At 37.9% G+C, this 20,736-nt stretch overlaps 1 protein-coding gene across 3 annotated transcripts; it reads right to left on the reverse strand.

Annotated features, from left to right (window-relative positions):
• Positions 1-1,837: 1,837 nt before the first annotated feature.
• LOC116267296 (selT-like protein) lies at positions 1,838-18,378 on the reverse strand. 3 transcript variants are annotated; one of them, XM_031648965.2, is made up of 4 exons: positions 18,132-18,378; positions 17,974-18,053; positions 15,744-16,062; positions 1,838-2,306 (listed from the first exon to the last, which is right to left on the reverse strand). In XM_031648965.2, the coding sequence occupies exons 1-4, from the start codon at positions 18,309-18,311 to the stop codon at positions 2,199-2,201; spliced, it is 687 nt and encodes a 228-aa protein (XP_031504825.1). In that variant the 5' UTR covers positions 18,312-18,378; the 3' UTR covers positions 1,838-2,198. The 3 variants fall into 3 exon arrangements, with proteins under 3 accessions (XP_031504825.1, XP_031504826.1, XP_031504824.1); XM_031648966.2 differs by having other exon boundaries at positions 17,974-18,050; positions 18,132-18,377; XM_031648964.2 differs by having other exon boundaries at positions 17,974-18,378.
• Positions 18,379-20,736: the final 2,358 nt, after the last annotated feature.

A 20,736-nucleotide genomic window follows, 5' to 3' on the forward strand; every position in this document is an offset into this window, starting at 1 on the left:
AATGAACATTTCTTTGTTAAGTTTTAATAAACATCTTATATTCAATGTTTACAATATGGTTTGGATTCGGATATTAATTTAGAGATTACATTCACATTAAATTAAGAGTATGACTTTGGATTTTGGATTCAGATATAATATAAGTTTTTTCTTCATTCAAATTTGGAAATGAATTCAAATCTGAATATATATAAACAAAAAAAAAATATTGTGAAGTATATGTTTGATTAGAATCCAATCGCTTGATAAGAGTCATGCTTGGGCCATGCCATCGCTTGATAAGAGTCATGCTTGGGCCATGCCACAACACGTAACTGCAGCCCAAGCTCGGCCTGACACCTAAAACCCATGCTCGGCTTGACACCTAAAACCCGGGTTCAGCCCGGTTAAAATAAAAAATATTTTTAAATATAAAATAATACATAGATATAATTAATCATAATAAAATATATATCATTATAAAAATAAATATAATATTAAAAAACACATAAAGCCGAATAGGGCTCCGTCGGACCAACCCAACATAGCTTGATAAGTTGTCCAGCCAGCTCGGTACACTTTTTTTGAGCCTGAACCCATACCCAATCGGGCCCGTACCAATGCGGCAAGTGTCTCTTTAAATACCAATGCCCAGCGTTACTTGAAATCACTAGTGAACAATTCTTGGATCTGTCTCCGGCAAGTGTCCTCTTCTTTGAAAAACAACCTCACCGGAGCATTGCCGGAGTTCGGGGGCGAGCACTGCAGTATCTCTGATCTCTGGGTCGATGAGGACATTCTTTCTGGCTCTTTGCCTCTTGGCATGAGAAAATACCGTCCTCTTCCGAACTTTTTATGTCTGACAACCGATTCATCGGAAATCTCCACGAGTTTTTGAGTCTTGAGGTCATCGATCTCAGCAACAGACTAGCAGGTGCCACACAAGACAACCTTAGAGAATCTGCAGAACTTGGGCGAGTAAATACTTTCTGAGAACAATCTTAGTGGGAGAATACCGAGGGAGCTAGGTAACTAGAGTCAATTGACCGCTGCTTCAGTCTGGGGAAATAAGGTCTCTGTAATTTTTTTCTTGTTTCAAACTGAACCTAGAAATCCAACTGCTTTAAAACACGAATATATATGCAGATCATGTTGAATCTTCATCAGATTTTAGTTAGACACTAGAACGGAACACGTGATATTGTCAGTTTTTAGTTGGATACAAGAACGGAACTGCACATCGTATTTATGAGATCTACTTAAACGAATTTCGGATCAACAATCTGATCCATTTACATTCCTAATTTTCTTTACTAAGACTATTGCACAATAAGTGTAAAGTTGAAACATCAGGGATCTAGGCCATCCCCAGGCTTTTCTTGTCAAAGATTTATAAGGAACGCGGTGAAATTTGCTTTCCAGAATATTGAATACACAGTGAAATTGTTTCGATTGACAAGTTTAGATTGTCCAATGAAAGATGTTAATTTAATGACAATTGTGGGTTTAATACATCTGGTATAAATGACAATTGTGGGTTTAATACTTCTCGTATAAATGACAATTATGGGTTCAGTACAACTGGTATTAAGTGTTTATAATGCATCGATTTGAGATCTGATGGATTCCAAATTTACACTGAGCATTCATTCGCTGCAATGTCAAAAATTATGTGTAGATACAGTTGATCAACAGGAGGGAGCATTCAAGGGCTTTACCAAATGAAGGGTTCATAATATAGACAGTTGGTCACACCGGTGATGGGCACTGGAGGCGTGAATTTCCTTGGCCTATTTAAAGTAGCTATTTCATCTCGCAATCTTTTAAACTGTCTAGTATAATATGTTACAGCACAACATACAAATAATTCATGCATTATTCCAAACTTTTCCACCATTCATATGAACTTCCTCTAGTATATTTAACTCATTGTAGCACAGATCTCTACTAGTTCAAGAAAGTATATGCAACTCAGCTCTACTAGTTCCACAAAGTCAAAGCAACTCGTTTTACCATCCATCAGGAATCATCAACTCCGTGATTGCATTCCACGAATGCTAGCCAAAGAAAATTGAAAGACAACGGCCCGAGCTTGCTTGCATCTCCAGTTCTAGTCCAAATGAAGTCATGATCCACACTTTCCTGAAGATAAGAGTTAATGTACCATCCTAATCCAAGTTAAGCAAGCATTTACCCAACTAGACATGCACGAATGAGTTTCACATTGCTCCAGCGCCTCCACCATTTGAAGCAGTAAGTTTCTTGCTGATAAGGTCCCTCAACTCAATTTCACCAGGAAACCTCTGTGAAGTTAGTTTGGAGAATACCTACAACAAAAAAAAAAAAAGGAAAGAAACAGTACCAGGATCATGTTAGATACTACATAAAACGTACTCTATTTGTGAGAACAAAACCTAATTAATTTCCAAACAAACATCTGAAGGATTCTTTTTTTACAAATATTGAAATCGATGAAGCTAACCAAGTGCATAAATGACATGAAAAGGCATGTCTGGTCAAAAGGCAACATGAGATCAGACAGAGGGCATCATAACTTTAACAAGACAATTCAGCAATAACTTTAAACATGCAAAGGAAAAGTCCATATTTTCTGAAAGTCAAAATCATATGTACCAAGAAACCAAAACTGCATCTATATGAAATAAGCATGCATATGAACAGGAAAGCCCATCAGAACAAACTCGCAGGAATACAAATATTGATTGCCAGGTTAGTTTGGGGTCACATTGATCGAGGCAAGGCTTAGTGACACCAGCATACGAATGCAAAGAATATCACAAGTTTTCAGAGATTTATACACCGAGAATCAATCCATATGAAGAGTGAACATACATGGCCAAACAACAGTCTCCTTGATAAAACTTGAGAAGGTTTTGGGCTTTGCACACAGTTCATAAATCAAGGCAGTAGCCTTCCCAGGAATTTCCATTCAAAAACCTCGCTAATAAAGGGCAGAGGGTTTCGGTGGGTCGAATATGTTCACAGGACTTTGGGGCTATGAATCACCAATTTCAACTGCATTTCAGATGGTGGACAACAGGACTGTGCTAGAAGAGGGGCTACTGATAGACAAAAAAGATGGAATGGAGGTTCTACATCAAATTGCAAAAATGATAAAAAAGTAAACTATATCATGACTGGCAAAGGGAAAAATGTGATTGATCCCCCCCCCCCCCCCCCCCCAACCCATAGAACCAACTACATACACCTTCATGGAGTTCAAAAGTTAAGAGTTCACGAAGATGATTTATTTGCTGCAGGAGCTGATTATTTGAAAAGCAGAAAGCAAGAACTTCTGAAGAATTATTGGACCAGATGTCGTTTGATAAACTGATGGCATATGGTATTCGTATTCTGACCCCTTCTATTGAAAATGGCTCTCAATCCTTCCACGAAGCATGCCAGAAAAATGAAGAGTAAAACTCAAGAGTTGGGGCTAGATGACTACCAAACAGATTCTTTTGAGGCTTTATAGGATGCCTGAAAATCTTAAATCTTAAAATGTTTCAAGAATTTCAACAAATTAGGAGGATTCCTGAAGATACTGGAAATTACATTTCCAAAACACAGTACAAACTAATGTTGACCAGATTAGATTCATTATTTTTTTAAAGCAAACATCCTTAAATTAATGATTGAAGGTCTCGCCCAGAGAAACAAGCCCACAAATCCACTCTATTAGTCTTTCCAGAACATGTCTTTAGCCACAGAAGACAAATCCATGTGTCAGATAACTGAGAACGAGGTTATTGACCCTACTGAAAAAATACATCGAGGCTTTCACCTTGAATTTTGCCACATGAAAAGTCTTTAACTTCACAAAAAGAGTTCTCTAAGTTTGAGGCTTCAGCTTTAAACTTCAACAATTGTAAAGCCCTTGACTGCACCATTAGGTGTTTCCTGTTTACAGGCCTAATTGTTATCAGTAATGGAGAGCAATAACTTTGATGAGTTTTGCTTCTATTGAGCTGTTAGGGGGCCCATGCCTAATAAAATGCCACTGGAGGTTGACATTAGCACAAGATATTGTGCTGAGTCAAAGAACTCCAATCTTTCAACCAATCAACATGACAGCAAAAAATGGATTTGCTAAAACTCAAGCAGTTTCCTGAAAAATAGAATCTAATATGACACTATTAAACTTCAGAGATATCCTGGTTATTCCCAATAAGATTGCTCAGGAACAAAAAATGTCTTCTAAAGCATAATCTGCTTGCAAGAATCCAATTAGATTAAATTCATCTGGTCTGTATCCTTTCCAAACTTAGAAGAGATGGTGCAAAGTATTGGAAGAATTCAAAAGCAGATCAACCTTAAAATGTTAGACAACTAAGTCTTATTTCTAGCTGGTGCCTTGGTGCCACTGAGAAACCGTGGATTGAATGCATGCCAAATTTGCTGGATTCATAGTTTATGAGAGCAACACAGTGACCAGTCATATTCTGGGCACTTGATGAACACAGAATCCAAGAACACAACATTTAAGATCCAAAAAGTAATAAAATAAAATAAATATTATTATGAGTCAATGTTTAACACCCAGTGAGTCAGGACTCCACTCATCCACATCAAGTCAGTGACTCATGACTTGGTGAGTCAACTTGGTGACTCAAGACAGGTTATGTAAACTATTAATTTTGAAAAGACACTTGGCCCCATCGGGTCAACCCAGTAACTCGATTCCAAGACTCGTTGTGGCTTCGTCAAAACGCACATGACTCCATCAGGTCATGAGTTACAAGTCAGCCGAGCTTTTATTGACTAGATAACTCTAGACCAACGTCACACGGGTACGTGGGTTTTGCCCATGTACCCATACCAGTATGGTGGTAAGCCTTGGTACGGTTCAGATCGGTTCTGAGTCAGAACCAATCCAAACCACTTTAAATGAACTCATTTTCGCCAGACACCTCTTCCTCCTTTGTCCTTAACTTCATACAACATATCTCTGGCAATGGACTCAATGGAGAGCTTTGCTGGCCCGCGGTGACTGGCGATGAACGTCGGCCAGCGGCAATCAGCGACAGACGTCGGCCAGCAAGGTAAGTGTTTTTTTTCATTCTCTTTTTAGGGCTCTTTAGATTTTTCCCCCTTTGTTGTTTGCTCCCCTATTTTTTGTGTTTCTTCTGTCATTGTTAGAGAGTTGGATAAACCTTTGTCTAGATTTTTGGCTTGCTCCACAGGCGAACGTGTTCTACTACACCTACAAGTCATCTGTTTCCGTGCTCTTTGATTTGAAATTAATCTCACGCCGTGCCATCTGTTTCTTATATTTATGTTACCTTTTTTGTTGATTTCATGTATATAATTAATATATATAACTATCGCCATACTGCTGTACTAGGATTGGTGAAAATGTCGTACCCGTACCTGCTTCCCCGTACCCATACCTATGTGACATAGCTCTAGACAAGACACAAATATGCAATGACATCTCTTTAAAATGTAAACAGATTTCTTGATCTAAAAATAAAGAAAATCCACAGGAGTTTTCCGTGCTCTGAGTTGAAATTAATCTCACGCTGTGGCATCTGTTTTGTGTCATCTGTTTCTTTATGTTACCTTTTTTGTTGATTTCATGTATATAATTAATATATATAACTATCACCGTACCGCCGTACCAGGACTGGCGAAAATGTTGTACCCGTACCTGCTTCCCCGTACCCATACCTATGTGACATTGCTCTAGACAAGACACAAATATCCAATGACATCTCTTTAAAATGTAAACAGATTTCTTAATCTAAAAATAAAGAAAATCCACAGAAGTTTTCCCACCCTTTCATCCCTGTCTAGTTTCCAGAACTGCATTATTCACCACCCAGCATCATTACTTCCACCAGCAACCATTTTCTGGTGTTTGATTGGTGTGAAAAGTTCCTCTGGTAATGGAAGAACACGTTTACCATATGTTTTTGCTGTTTATTTTGACGGTTTGGTTGCTGATCTCCATTTTTGCCAATTCTTCCTGCCAGTTTCCCCACAACTTCGAATCCCGTGGACTTGTTACAAAGGCAGAGAGTGGTCCTACTCAGCTACTAGTCAGACAGAATAGTTGCTGGTTTGACATCAGACATCATAGGCATACTAACGATGTAATATATATATATATATATATATATATATATATATAGAGAGAGAGAGAGAGAGAGAAATTGGTAAGTACTAGATAGGTAAGGAACAATCTCAACCATTGATTTTTTTTTTCAAAAGGGTGGTTGAGAGAAAAAACAAGGAGAAAGGTTATGGGGCACTTTTGTCATCTAATATTAGATCATACTTTTTTCTTATTGTTTTTCTCTCAATTGTGTGTAAAAGATCAAGGGTTAAGATTGTTCTTTATCCGTCTAGCAACTACCGATTTCTCTCTCTTTATACCTAAGTCACATGGGTACTTTAGTAAGGTCCACGTACCCGTACCCAAAATGGGTACTTTGACACTTGGGAACCTATAGATCCAAACTACTTAATTTTACTTTGATTTAATTTTTTCTACCTTACTTTTTATTATATTCTTTAGATGTGAAAATTCGATTGATGTTCATATTTGACTAGGGGGCTGCTTGATTGTCCATATGTTTAAATTTTTTTATAGGTTTCTTAAACACACTGTTGCAAGAGCCGTTCATATATATTTTTTTATATTATTTATTTGTTTATGTTGATGTATATTTTTTATTTTGATACATATTTTCTAAGTATTTCTTATTGTTTATATATATATACGGCCGTACCCCCGCACCCAAGTTTTTTGAAAATGATCAGTATTCGTACCCGCACCGGTACCCGCACCGACACCCATACCCATGATAGAAATGTAGCACCAATATCTGTAACCCGAAAACAGCACTCACGCAGGAAGATAGAGAGAGAGAGAGAGAGAGAGAGAGAGAGAGAGAGAGAGAATGAAAACAAGAAGAAACTGAGGAGAAGAAGCCGTAGCCAAAATGGTTTGCACGGCCTCTATTTATAATCTCATTTTCAGAATTCTAAGAGTCTCCAATCGTAGAATCCTAGGAGATTTCACAAGCTCCAAGGACATTAATTACATCATAGAAACCTAAGAGACTTCACATATTACAAGGATATTAACTACAACATAGAATCCTAGGAGACTTCCCATATAACAAGGATATTAACTATAATATAGAACCCTAGGAGACTCTTCACATGTTACAAGGACATTAAATATTTTAACACATTCTACAAGGAGGTGGAATCCTAAGAGACTCCTCTTCAACGTGCTGGTGAAGGATTTATATTTTAACACCCTCCCTCAAGTTGTGCATGGTTTTACACCATGTACAACTTGCCTTTTAGAAACCAGAATCGTTCCTTTGTTAATCCTTTTGTAAATAAGTCTGCAACTTGTTCATCTGTACGAACATAAATAGGCTGAATTTCCTTGTCTTCCACCTTTTGTCTAACAAAGTGTTGATCAATCTCAATGTGCTTTATTCGACCATGTTGTACGGGATTAAAGGCAATGTTAATAGCGCTTTGATTATCGCACATTAACATTGATGTTTTAATCTTTTCTCCAATGTCTTCTAGCAAATGTCTAACCCATGTAACTTCAGCAGTACCTGCAGCCATGCATCTGTATTCAGCTTCAGTGCTGGATCTTGCTACTGCCTTTTGCTTTCGACAACTCCAAGACACAAGATTACGTCCAATGAAAATACAAAAACCAGAAATGGACTTTCTTTGATCGGGATCTCCAGCCCAATCTGCATCTGTGAATGTCATAAGTTGATGTCCAGTAGTTATATTTTCACTCTTACCATAAACTAAGCCATCTCCTGCTGTCCCTTTAAGATATCTTAATATTCTTTTGACAGCATCCATGTGAGTATCTCTAGGTGCATGCATAAATTGGGATACTTGATTCACAGCATATATAATATCTGGTCTAGTAAATGTAAGATATTGAAGTGCCCCAACAATACTTCGATATTGCGTAGGATCTTCATATAACTCCCCATCTTGAGCACTTAGTCTTTGATTTAGAACACTAGGAGTTCCAACAGGCTTACAATCAGACATACCTGACTTTTTCAACAAATCCAACGTGTATTTCTGTTGTGTCAATGTGAGGCGATTATTGTGCCTATCAATCTCCACTCCAAGAAAGAATCGTAAATCACCAAGCTCTTTCATTTTGAAGTTTTGCATCATCAAAACTTTAGCTTCTTCTATGTGTTTTTCTGAATTGCCTGTGATAACAATATCATCAACATATATAAGAAGTAAAGTAAATATGTTTTCCTTTCGATAAATGAAAAGAGAGTGATCTAGAGGACATCTCCGAAAACCACATTCTTGAATCTTGCAAGAGAAACTGTCAAACCACGAACGTGAGACCTGTTTAAGTCCATAAATAGATTTTCTTAGTTTGCAAACCCATGCATGAGAGTCTCCTTTCGTGTATCCTGGAGGTTGTTCCATATATACTTCCTCCCTTAAATCACCATGAAGAAAAGCATTCTTCACGTCCATTTGATGTAGTCTCCATCCATATTCAACTGCCAATGATATAATCACGCGAATTGTTCCCATTTTGATCACAGGGCTGAATGTCTCATCATAATCTTCTCCATATTGTTGTGTAAACCCTTTTGCTACTAACCTTGCTTTGTGTCTTTCTATGCTGCCGTCAGGTTTGTATTTAATTTTGTATACCCATTTGGAGCCCACTACGTTCTTTTCGTGTGGCCTCGGAACGATCTCCCATGTTCCACATTCATGCAAGGCATCCATTTCTTCTTTCATAGCCTTTCTCCAATGATGTGATTTTGATGCTTGATCAAATGAAGTAGGTTCTTCCTCCTTGCCAACTTTTGCCATGAATAACTGAAAATCAAGTGATAAAGAATCATAGCTAACCCACCTGTGAATGGGATGACGAATGCGTTGGGATCTTCTAAGGTGGGGCATGTTGTCTTCTTCACTGTGAGCATCTCTGTCCCTTAGTCGTCGACTGTAGATAAGACCTGAATACCGATGTGCATCGTTGCTCTGTTCATTATTGTTTTCGTGATGACTTGATGACTGTGTTGGATCTTCTTGATTTTCACTTTGAGTCATATCCGACGGTTGTATTGCTCTCTCTGAATCTTCACTTTGAGGCACATCATTTTCTATAACAGGATCTGCATTGAATAACTGTGTACTGGTCCAGGGATCATAAGATTCAATGGTCATAGGCATTTCATTTGTATTATCAAAACTATGTTCATCAAAAATGACATTTCTTGAAGTTTTGATACGTTTAGTTGTTGGATCATAGCATCGAAAACCTTTATATTCATCAGCATATCCAACGAATCTACATTGAATAGCTTTGTCTTGAAACTTGTTCCTCAAGGCAGCATCAACGTGAACATAGCATACACAACCAAAAACCTTCAAGTTCTTGTAATCAGGTTGTTTGCCTAAGAGTGTAAAATATGGCGATTTAGACATCAAGAGTGTCATAGGCAAACAATTTATTATGTATACAGCAGTATGGAAGGCTTCAGTCCACAAGGAAATGGGCACATTAGTATCATGCATCATGCTCATGGCGCTTTCAACTATATGTCGATGTTTCCGCTCAACTACACCATTTTGTTGTGGTGTGTAAGGGCAGGAAATTTGTCTAGTTATCCCTTTTTCACGTAGAAATTCAATAAAATCAAACGAGGAATATTCTCCCCCTCCATCACATTGAAAATGCACCACATTGGATGAAAATTTAGTTTGAATCATGGCATAGAAGTTTCGAAATATGTGAGGTACTTCTGATTTGTGTTTCATGAAGTAAATCCAGGTGAAACGTGAGTAAGAGTCAATGAATAAGACATAATATCTTGACCCAGACATGGAATCAATAGGGGCTGGCCCCCATACATCAGAAAAAATAGTTTCAAAAGGTTTGGAAGCCCTTTGATTTATATTATGGAAAGGTAAAACATGACTCTTACAAAGTCCACAACTTGAACATTTTTTTACACTTGAAGTAAGAGGTAAACTTGATCTTGGAATGAGACTATCTGTGACAAGTTTTTCAATGAAATGTCGACCACAGTGTCCTAGCCGACTATGCCACAAATCAGACTCCAAAAATTGGTTAGGGCCCCTTACTTTTGATTGAAAATGGCAAGAACTTGGCACTGATGACGCATTATGAGAAAGAGAAAATGTCTTCAATCCTATATCAAAAGTGGATGAATCCTTGGGTAGACATTCCTTGAGGACGTACATATTCCCTTGACGCTCCCCTCTAGCGAACATTTTCTTCGTTTGGAGGTCCTTGACATAGACAGAAGAAGGTGTGAATTCAACAGAAGAGCTTGTATCATCAATGAGTTTAGAAATGGATATGATGTTCTTTTTGATATTGGGAGCAAGAACAACATTAGACAGTGATAGAGACGAGGATGACAATGGAATATGTGCATTTCCAATATGTGTAATAGGATGAGATTTTCCATCACCTGTTATAATGCAACTTCTACCGTAATGAGGGGATAAGTTAGTCAATTTACCTGCATTTCCTGTCACATGGGTAGCTGCACCTGAATCCAAGAACCATTCTCCCTGCTCATTTTGCTTTATAGTCATCTTTGAGAATGCGGCCATCAATAGCTGTTGCATATCTTCAGCGGTGGATTTAGAACTTTGTCCTCCTTGTTTATAATCATGTCTTACCCCTTTGTTTTTATTTTGAGGATTAAACCAACATTGTGCCTTCATGTGTCCTTTCTTGTTGCACTGAAAACAAATTGGTATTTTTCTTGAAGTATCCAAAGGAGACATACCTTGGTTATGTGGTGTTGGTAGAATGCCACGACCACCATGGTTGGAGTTCCCATGGCTCTTACCAAACTTTACATTCATAGCCAACACATTTTGGGAGTTCCCTTGATCAGTCCTTTCAATGACTCTTTTCATATTCATTTCATGTTGGAGAAGTTTACCTTGTAGTTCGTTGAAGGAAGGCAGAACAGGAAGGACCTCAAGAGCTGTAATAAAAGCATGATAATCATGCCCAAGTCCATTCAAGGTTTGCTGCACCTTTTCCTTATCAGAAATGTTATTCCCTGAAGCAGCAAGTTGGTCTGCGATGGCCTTAATACGCCCCAAATAATCCATGATAGACGTTGAACCTTTGCTCAAATTCTGAAATTCTTTCTTTAAGTACATAATTCGAGCTTCTGATATTTGGGAAAAGGTATCAGCAAGGGTTTCCCATAATTCTTCTGCAGTACAATCATCAGAAACTGAAAGTAACACTTGTTGAGATAAAGTGGACAAAATATACGCAACCAGACTTTGATCACGTCTCATCCACATAGCATGTTCAGGATTGTTGTCTTCATGAACAGCAATAACTTCTCCTGCCTCATTTTTTATTTCCTGTAAGACGGATATTGGTGGAGCCTTTGTTGAACCATCGAGATGTCCAAAGAGGCCTTGACTTCTTATGAAAGGCATGATTTGCCTTTTCCAGATCAGATAATTCTCATGGTTGAGTTTTTCGGTAATAAGGTGAGGAAGAAAACTTGAGGACATGCCAGAATGCGAAAGGTTTTCCATGACAGCAGAAAGGAATGGTATATAGGTAGAAGATGAGAGGGAAAGAAGACACGATATAACAAGATGTGTCCTTGGTAAGCAAGAAGAAAAAGGAACAAGAATTACGCAAGAGAAAAGTAAATTCAGGATAGAGACAAGATGAGAAAAGAGTTCTAACCAGATCAGACCTGTTTGGGCATTTCGTTTGGTAGAGATAACGTAACCTGGCGCTCTGATACCATGATAGAAATGTAGCACCAATATCTGTAACCCGAAAACAGCACTCACGCAAGAAGATAGAGAGAGAGAGAGAGAGAGAGAGAGAGAGAGAATGAAAACAAGAAGAAACTGAGGAGAAGAAGCCGTAGCCAAAATGGTTTGCACGGCCTCTATTTATAATCTCATTTTCAGAATTCTAAGAGTCTCCAATCGTAGAATCCTAGGAGATTTCACAAGCTCCAAGGACATTAATTACATCATAGAAACCTAAGAGACTTCACATATTACAAGGATATTAACTACAACATAGAATCCTAGGAGACTTCCCATATAACAAGGATATTAACTATAACATAGAATCCTAGGAGACTCTTCACATGTTACAAGGACATTAAATATTTTAACACATTCTACAAGGAGGTGGAATCCTAAGAGACTCCTCTTCAACGTGCTGGTGAAGGATTTATATTTTAACAACCCATACCTATGTGACATAGCTTTATACATACATACATATATACACACATGTGTGTATGTACATATATATATATGTGTGTGTGTGTGTGTGTGTGTGTGTGTGTTTGTCCCCATACCCATACCAAGTCTTTTGAAAGTCTTCCACACCCATGCCCATACCAACACCCATACCGGGACTTGTACCCATATGACATAGATGCACAGATACACACAACAACATCACACACACACACACACACACACACATATATATATATATACCAATAAAAGTTATAAAACAATAAATGTTTGATCAACAACATGACCTGATTTTTCAATATATATTCATATTTATCTACATCTGAAGCATGAAAACACTAACAGAAAACTTGATAAAAATCCCATAAAAACAACAGATAATGAGACTTCAATTAAGACTTAAGAGTATAAGTGCCAACTGCCAAATCAATTCATAGCTTTATCTTCATATGAAGAAACAATGGTAACAGATAAACACAATCAAAATCTGAGAAAAACAAGCGATTAACAGACTCAAAAATAAGATTATAAGTGCCAAATCAGGTCATATTCATATAATAAAAGCACTAACGGACTCAATAAAGATAAAAAATAAAAGAAAGTCCTAAATGTTGGACAATTTTGGACTGGATCAAAATCTGACGAAGTTCGAAATTGGACAGATTCAGCCTTGTGTGCATTGACCGCATCTGACAAGGTCAGAGCCGCACACAATCTGCATCCATAACCAGACCCGACCCATCCCAGTGACAGGTTGTGTCGTCAATGATACTTATCCCCTTTGGAAGTGTGTATGTTACCTTGCTGTGCATATATATACGTACATATTGGGTGAATACGTGATCTATGTGATATTTTGTATCTTTCTTACTTTTGGCTCTTTTGACAACTTAGAGAGAGAGAGAGAGATGGCAAAAAAGAGAAAGGGGGCTTCAGTTCTTTTATATTTTGTTTACAAGAAAATTTTAAAATTCTACTTTCAGTCCCCACATGCATAGTCATGTCTTAGTGCGCACTAGATGAGGCCCTAGGTGAGTCTGTTATTCTTGTCATATGAGAACATAAGCCTAGGCAACCGAACTAGCATGGCTCACCAAGAGTGCTTCAACGAGCTCTTAGGCTACCTAGACTGGAGAACCTATGTACGATAGCAACATTGAATCCTTCAATAACAATCCTAACTTGGACACAAGAAAGCTGGAGTAATTGCATTGTCGAGTCATACAATCTTAGATAATGGTGTAATGTTGACTTGACAGCCCATTAGCATGGCAGTATGAGATGATGTGGACACCAATAATGCCATTTTTTGAATGAACAAAAAAGTTAACATACAATTTGTATGGTAACCTAATAGATGCAAAAGCAGAAAACGGCTGCTGAAATGAAGCTCACAAGCTATTAAAGAGGTTTTGAAATGCCACTTGCAAGCTAACCTGAACAGCGAGCAATATTGGATGGCCAACAAATATGTGCAAGCACTAATCAATATAAAAGGCCAGGTGCCTTGGTAATGTTGAAGAAGCATAGATGCACAACTTACTAGAAAAAGATAGTAGCTAAAATGATAAAGAAGACATGCTGAAGTAACAGAGTAGAGAAAACATTTTCACAAATCATGACAAACAGAGGGTGCTAAATAGTTTTTGTACATATCATTTTCCATCCATATCACATTTTGTTAGGTCATTCATAGCATAATGAGCAAAATAAAATTTATCAGTCAATAGCAGACCTACATGCATCAGCACATCAGTGAGACATCAACTTTGGAGGAAGTGTTCCAATGGCCACAAACTTGTAAATCAGGCCCAAAGAGACAAATACTTCAAGCAAATCAGCCTTGAAGCTTCCACCAACAAGTCAAACTCACAAGCCCTCAAACAAGAGGTGAAGAAGAACTTCAATTAATCACAATAAGGGATACATAAAGTAGGCTAAAAAGCCATAACCTTACACTAGAGAACCTACACTATTTATAAGGAAGAAGACAAAAGAGAGGAGAGAGCTAGCCGTTGGGACTAGTCTCCCCTTGGGTCCCCTTTGGATAAAATAAAAAAGGGGCAGGGGTAAAACAGGAAAAATACAGAAAATAAAAAGACAAAAAGAAGGTAAAAAGTTACATAAATATCCTAAGTACCCAAACCTATAAAATACATATATATGTATATATGACACATATTAGATGACTAATATATGTAATGTATATACATATATGTATGTATAGAAGGGATACATACATTCTAACAAGACTCACACTACAAGAGCACTCAATGTTGGTCTGCACAAAGTATACTGTCCGAATGTACATAATAATTGCCTCAGTTTTGTGGACAATCAAAAGATTCTAGCATAAGTGCCACCATTCTAAGGAATTTTCATGGGAAGAAAACACTTTTGGTATGAAAAAAGAATATTTTCAGTGAGAACAAGCATGGGAAATCGCAATATGGTAACTAATCACTCATGGCTGTAACTCATAGCAAGAAGTTTTGACTGTCCTCCCATGCAAAATGTTTTTCCACATATGGATCATCCAGTGCTTATCATCTCTTACCTGGGTCTTGTTTTTCTTTATTCTTTCCTTCTTTTTTTTATTCTTACCAATTTTAGGTTACCATTTTCCATGTAACCCTTGTCCTCAGTGTTTTTCTATTTGTGAAACAAACAGAACGTAAAGTCCTCGGTGTTTTCCTATTTGTGAAACAAACAGAACGTAAAGTTTTCAATACAAGCATTTTTTTCCCATGTCTGTTTCTAAAGGAAAGATATTCTCCAGCAGAGAGAAGTAGACACAAACCAAACATACCCCAATTGCAAAAAAGAAATCACTGATATTCTCAGACAAGAAATAATTCAAACTTTGGCTTTGATGGAGCTATACAATGCCAAAAAAAGCGGGTAAACAGTGACATGATTAAAGAGGTTGGATTTGCCTTAAAAACTACAATGGAGAAACCATACACTACCAGATTGGTTGTACTAGGCAACTTCCTAAGGTATATTGCTGCATTGCCATATCATCATTTTAGAAGACAAAAAAGGTTCAAGCTTTTGAAAATTATTCTCTGTCAATGCCATCACACCAATAAATCACTTCTTCTAAAAGTCGCCACATTCTGGAAAAGAAAAACTTGACAGGGGAACTTTTAGGAGAAAATGGTGCATACATTGCTCATCCATGATTCCATTCCTGTCCATGTATAGAAGCAGTGTGCACAAAATGAAAGGACTCTAAATTTTGGGTTCGTTCTTGAATAATTAGAAAAGGCATGAGCACAAGTTCAAGTTACAAGGTAATGCAAAACCTGGTAGCTAAGAATTACATGGTTGCCCCAAAAGGACAAATGATTGTGACCTAGACTCCACACAGTGCCAAGTGTGTGTCCTTTTCTGTGTATTTTTGAGGAAATGAAGGTCATAATCAGTGTCAAAGTATCTATGAAGCACATGAAAGGAATTCTGCTTACCAACTCTCCGTTACAATAAACTTCAAATGCTCCAGAGCTTTGAAGAAATGATTGCACCATATTTCCAAGAAGCCACGTTGATGCAATACTTCCAAATTTATTAGCACGCAAGGAGTAAAACCAGGGTGGTGGCACCATATATCCCAGTCTTGGGAATATTTGCTCTCCTGCCACGATAACTGCTATAACTCCCATCTGCATAGCTGGCACTACTTTGCTAAGAAGGCGCTTTGGAAGAGTGGGAGGATGATTTGAAAGAACAATATTTAATCCAGGAAAGGAAGTTTCCAGCATCTTCTTCATTGTTACTGCAGTTCCCCTATGGAAAAGGGAAAAAAGCATGGAATTGAGTACTGAAAGCAGACGGCATCTAAAACAAAAGAACAAACTTCAAAGATGTTTTTTTTTTTTTTTAAAAAAAGCAGGTTTTTGTTCAGATAGTAACAATAGTTTCCTTCAGTAGAAGGTGAGCATTTAAGTGGAGGGCCAAACAGGCAGAATAGTGGAGATATCATTCATGGAACGTGTATAGACCCATCCAATTGGTTTTCCCCAAAATTTTTAAGAAATATGAAGATCAGGTAAACATGAAGAACATTTCCAAGGAAAATTATCATGATTTATGAACTTGAAACAATTAAGGTAAACAAAACATCTTGACAAAGCAGACCACAAACAAATACGACAGGAGAAGAAAAAGGGAATGATGATGTTAATCAAAAAGACACTCCCAAGAAGGCCAAATATTAGTTTACTCATGGTAGCTTAAACATATTGACATCTGGACAACAACACTCTTAAGCCAATGCTTCCAAGTCCCGTATTCAATTTGAAACAAAAATGAGGTTGTTATCAAACTTAAAGGCAACTTCCACAAACAGCAATTGTATCTCTCTGCTGTCATTTTTTCCCTCAACTTTGGATTTTGATCCATCTCAACAACTCTGCATCCTGTAGTTGCAACTTATTTTCGCCATTTTCTTTGCATGACATTGTAGAGAAAGATTTCAAATACATTTCAAGAGAACTCCAGACATATTCCCCCTCTCACTTCCTGCAACTTCTCTCACTCTGGTTCCTAACTTGACAAATCTAATCTAGACTAAAGGATGTGGGCCACATAATGATCCAGCAAATATGCCACACAATCAAACATGGAAAGATACAAAGTAAAGATTTCAAACTCCAGATAAGTCTAGATTGACCCCAACAGCTCATGAACATCTATAGGTTCATCCCTTGAGTACCTGACTGATCCACTCATTTCATGCTTTTAAGTATCGAAACTCAAGGAAGGACCAGCATAGCATACAAAATACACATCTAAGGACAGACCCGGCATCTAATGTCTTTAATGACTGACACTCAAGTAAAGTGCACAATTTAGATATGTATAGTGTTTAGGTTGAGAACTATAAATAGTGGATACAGAAATATGTAAAATATAACAGTTTTCTGGCACTGCTGCATCATTGTAAAAATTCTCAAATAGATGGTTATGAAACCCACCATCGCCCTACCAACTTTTCACTAAGAAATTACATGGTAAGGTTTTGCAGATAATAAAAAAGCAGAAAGGTTTTCAGATAATAAAAAAACAGAAAGCCCGTATGCAAGCCAACAGATCACGACGATACAGTTCCCACGTAGAAACAAACAAAAACGAATGGGCTACATTTGGCAACAAGTGAACTTCTAGCCGTTACTTTACAACTAGGAAGACATTAGTCTCATCATCATTTTGAATGTGTTACCATGAAATATTGTTGCTGTCGAGTTAGGGCCTCCCATCACCCCCTCACTCATAGAGGAAGAAAATTGCTTTCAATTTCAAAATATCACAATAAAGAGGAAAAAGCAATCATGTCTCTTGCCAGTTCGTACCGACTCCATAAGGGAGGGAACCAACAAAACCAATTAAGGAGGACGCAACAGCATGCAGATGCAAGAAGATTATCATGGTCATGAACACAAGCAATGAGGACAGCCAGTAGCTTCCACATAATCTATTGTAACGGCATGACGAAGTCAATCAACACAAGGAAACGACGTATTCTTTGCAGCAGATCAACAAGAAATAGAAACCATCAAAGTCAACCCAAACCAAAAGATCTCTTCCCACAAAAACAGAAACAAGAGAAAGAAAATCACTTTGATTCAAGAGGCAACATGAGAAGGAGGGGAAAGGAACAATTAGGGTTGGATATGCAATGAGAGAGAAAATAAAAACCTGTAGGAGCAAGAGGCACAAAAGTCAATGTGAACGCTCGATCCGACGCCGAGTCCGAGGCCTGCATACTGAGATTCCTGCTTCACAAATAAACGCAACCAATAAGAGAAACAACTCCAAGAGCGTGAACGAGAAGGGGAAAGAGAGAGAGAGAGTACTGGTGAGGTGGGGAACTCGAGAGGGGCGTCGATGACAGGAGGAGGAGGCACATGTCGTTTCAATGGCGGTTGGTGGTGGTGCCGAGGTGGGGGAGGAGGGCGGCTGAAGAGGTGGATTACGTCGGAAGCAAACAGGAAGAGAGGCAAGCCCACCAGAAGCAGCTGCACGCGATCCATCATCACCTCCCTGTCTCTCTCTCGCCCTCTCTCTTCGTCTTTGGGTGCCGCTTCTACGGATCAGTATCGTCAACTCTCCGACGCCGTCAGGGTAAGCTGTAAATGGATCGAGCATGTCCGATCACCAATCCGAATCCAAATGCATTTAATCAGATCCGGTAATGAAATTGAGTTCTGATTCATAATCCGATGGAGATTCAATGTGCAGTTCCATTGCTGAATTTGCAATACCGGATTGAGATTCGATAAAGGTCCAAGTCGATTATATTATGATGTCACACCTTATGTTAGCCAAATCCAAAATTTCATTAGAAACTAAGGTTTGGATCCTGAGTTCAAAACCGAATCTGATTATATGATGTCCAATTAACTCAAATTTAAGACCACCCACATGTTTTAGTAGCAAAAATGAAAATGAATTTGAATGTGCTCAGCAGGTAGTAGCCCCTATGGCTGAATAAATTGGATTTGAATGTGCTCCTTCTTGACATGGTTTCTCAAAAATGCAAATTTATCCCTAACATGTTTGGTTCGAGCATAGAAAATTGGATTAGATGCAATGCATGAGGCACCTACATTGTCACACCATAGACCCGATGCATCATTCATGAAAAAACCTGACTCCTTGAACATGACTGTGGCTACAATACTTCAACTATAGTACCAGCAAATAGCTTATACTCCGCTTCAGTACTTGAACATGTTAATTCCAATACACAGCAGAAGAAAGCAGAAATACAATGAATTAGAGACTGCAGAATGCTCGTCTCTATTGTTATTCGGTTAAATCTTCGAATGAGTAATACACAGCTAGATATGCATCTCAGGGATACATAACAGATCAAGAATATGGTGAAACTAAAATTGGTTAAGTAGATGCACTGGTCAACAAACTAAAATCTGCTTGTGATTGTGAGAACAGGCACTTCCAAGGGGCTGAGATGGTTGGAGGACATGAGATTGAAGGATATTGCAGTAGTTGCAGCTATGATCTATGCAGCTGCAAGTGATTCAAGGAGACATGATGACGGAGGGTGGGTATGTTTAGCTATAAAATGATGATGTATATAGTAATGTGAATTTGTAACAAAAATGATTGGGCCATATGGTTGTATTAGTCTAGGGCCTGGCACCAAGCATATGGCTCGGTGTGCTCTTTGGACCCATCTTCTGAATGTTATTTTGTGATTGGTTGATCTCATGTATGGCTAAGTGTGGAGTGAAATACTAGTTCTCTCTTATGTTGTCAAGTATTTTATGTTGGGATAAGAATGATGATGTCAGTGCATAAAAGCTCGTGTTCTAAGATGTTTCTCAATGAAAAACTGCTGTGCGAGATTCCTTTATGGGATAAGGTATGATGATTGTATAACTATTTCATCTCTGCTGATAAGGAAAAGATCCTTGTCAGGACAACTTTGTTGCGAGATACGATATGGTAGTTCTTGCAGTCTCTCATATTTGATACTCTCTCTCTCTCTCTCTCTCTCTCCCTCTCTCCCTTGACAAGGAAAGTTACTTGTAAAGATACGAGATATGGCTTATGGTGGTTTTCTTGAACTGTCATGTTGAAACCCTTCTACTGAAAACACATGCAACTCATTATCTTGTTAGATCTTCTCATTATGCAGCCAAGTTTGGTGTTGTCACAGGTCTGCACAACTTAATTCTTTGTAAACCTCTAAATAATAAATGTCTTTTTGCATTATTATTATTATGTTATAAAGAAGTCTTATTTCTCCATCTTTGTCGGAGTCATCTAGCAGAGCACCGTAGAGCTGAGTATCCAAGGACACCAAATTTTGTACTGTTTGCGGAAATTGATATGGTAATAAGGTATGTGATATTCCCGAAGGTCATTATTTTTACCTCTTTAAGGACAGATGAGTTTAATATAAAAGAATTATACTCTTCTATAATAAATATAAAAGAATTACAATTGTAATTCATGGCTTCAGGATCATGGATTTCCTGTCCTGTCAGATGCTTTGCTGTTATGTCCAGTACTAAGCTTTGGATCTGGACAGTCAATGGATGTCTTTCTAGATATTGTTGGGTTTATTGAAAACATACTTCTTTTCTTTCTTTCCTCTTGATCAGGTTATTTTTGGAGAAACTTCATGCCTTTACCTTTTCCAATTATGGCAAATTTTCTCTCATTTGTCAGATTATCACAGAACATGCAAGGCAAGGAGTGTCCTTTGCGAGGCAGTTGAAAGGCATCATGCGATTATGACATTATGTTAACTATGGGCAGCCATGTATATGGAGCAATCAAAAGGTAAGTGAAACCAAAGGCAGACTTCATGTAGAACTTGTCTCTAAGATGTTTTTTTAGGTTGAATGCATCAGATAATTCGATAAATAACATTGTCCTGCCCACTGTCAAAAGAACAGGGCTACTTCAGAAAATTCAACCACATGAAAC

The sequence above is a fragment of the Nymphaea colorata genome, chromosome 13 (assembly GCF_008831285.2).
Source record: "Nymphaea colorata isolate Beijing-Zhang1983 chromosome 13, ASM883128v2, whole genome shotgun sequence".
Classification (NCBI taxonomy): Eukaryota; Viridiplantae; Streptophyta; class Magnoliopsida; order Nymphaeales; family Nymphaeaceae; genus Nymphaea; species Nymphaea colorata.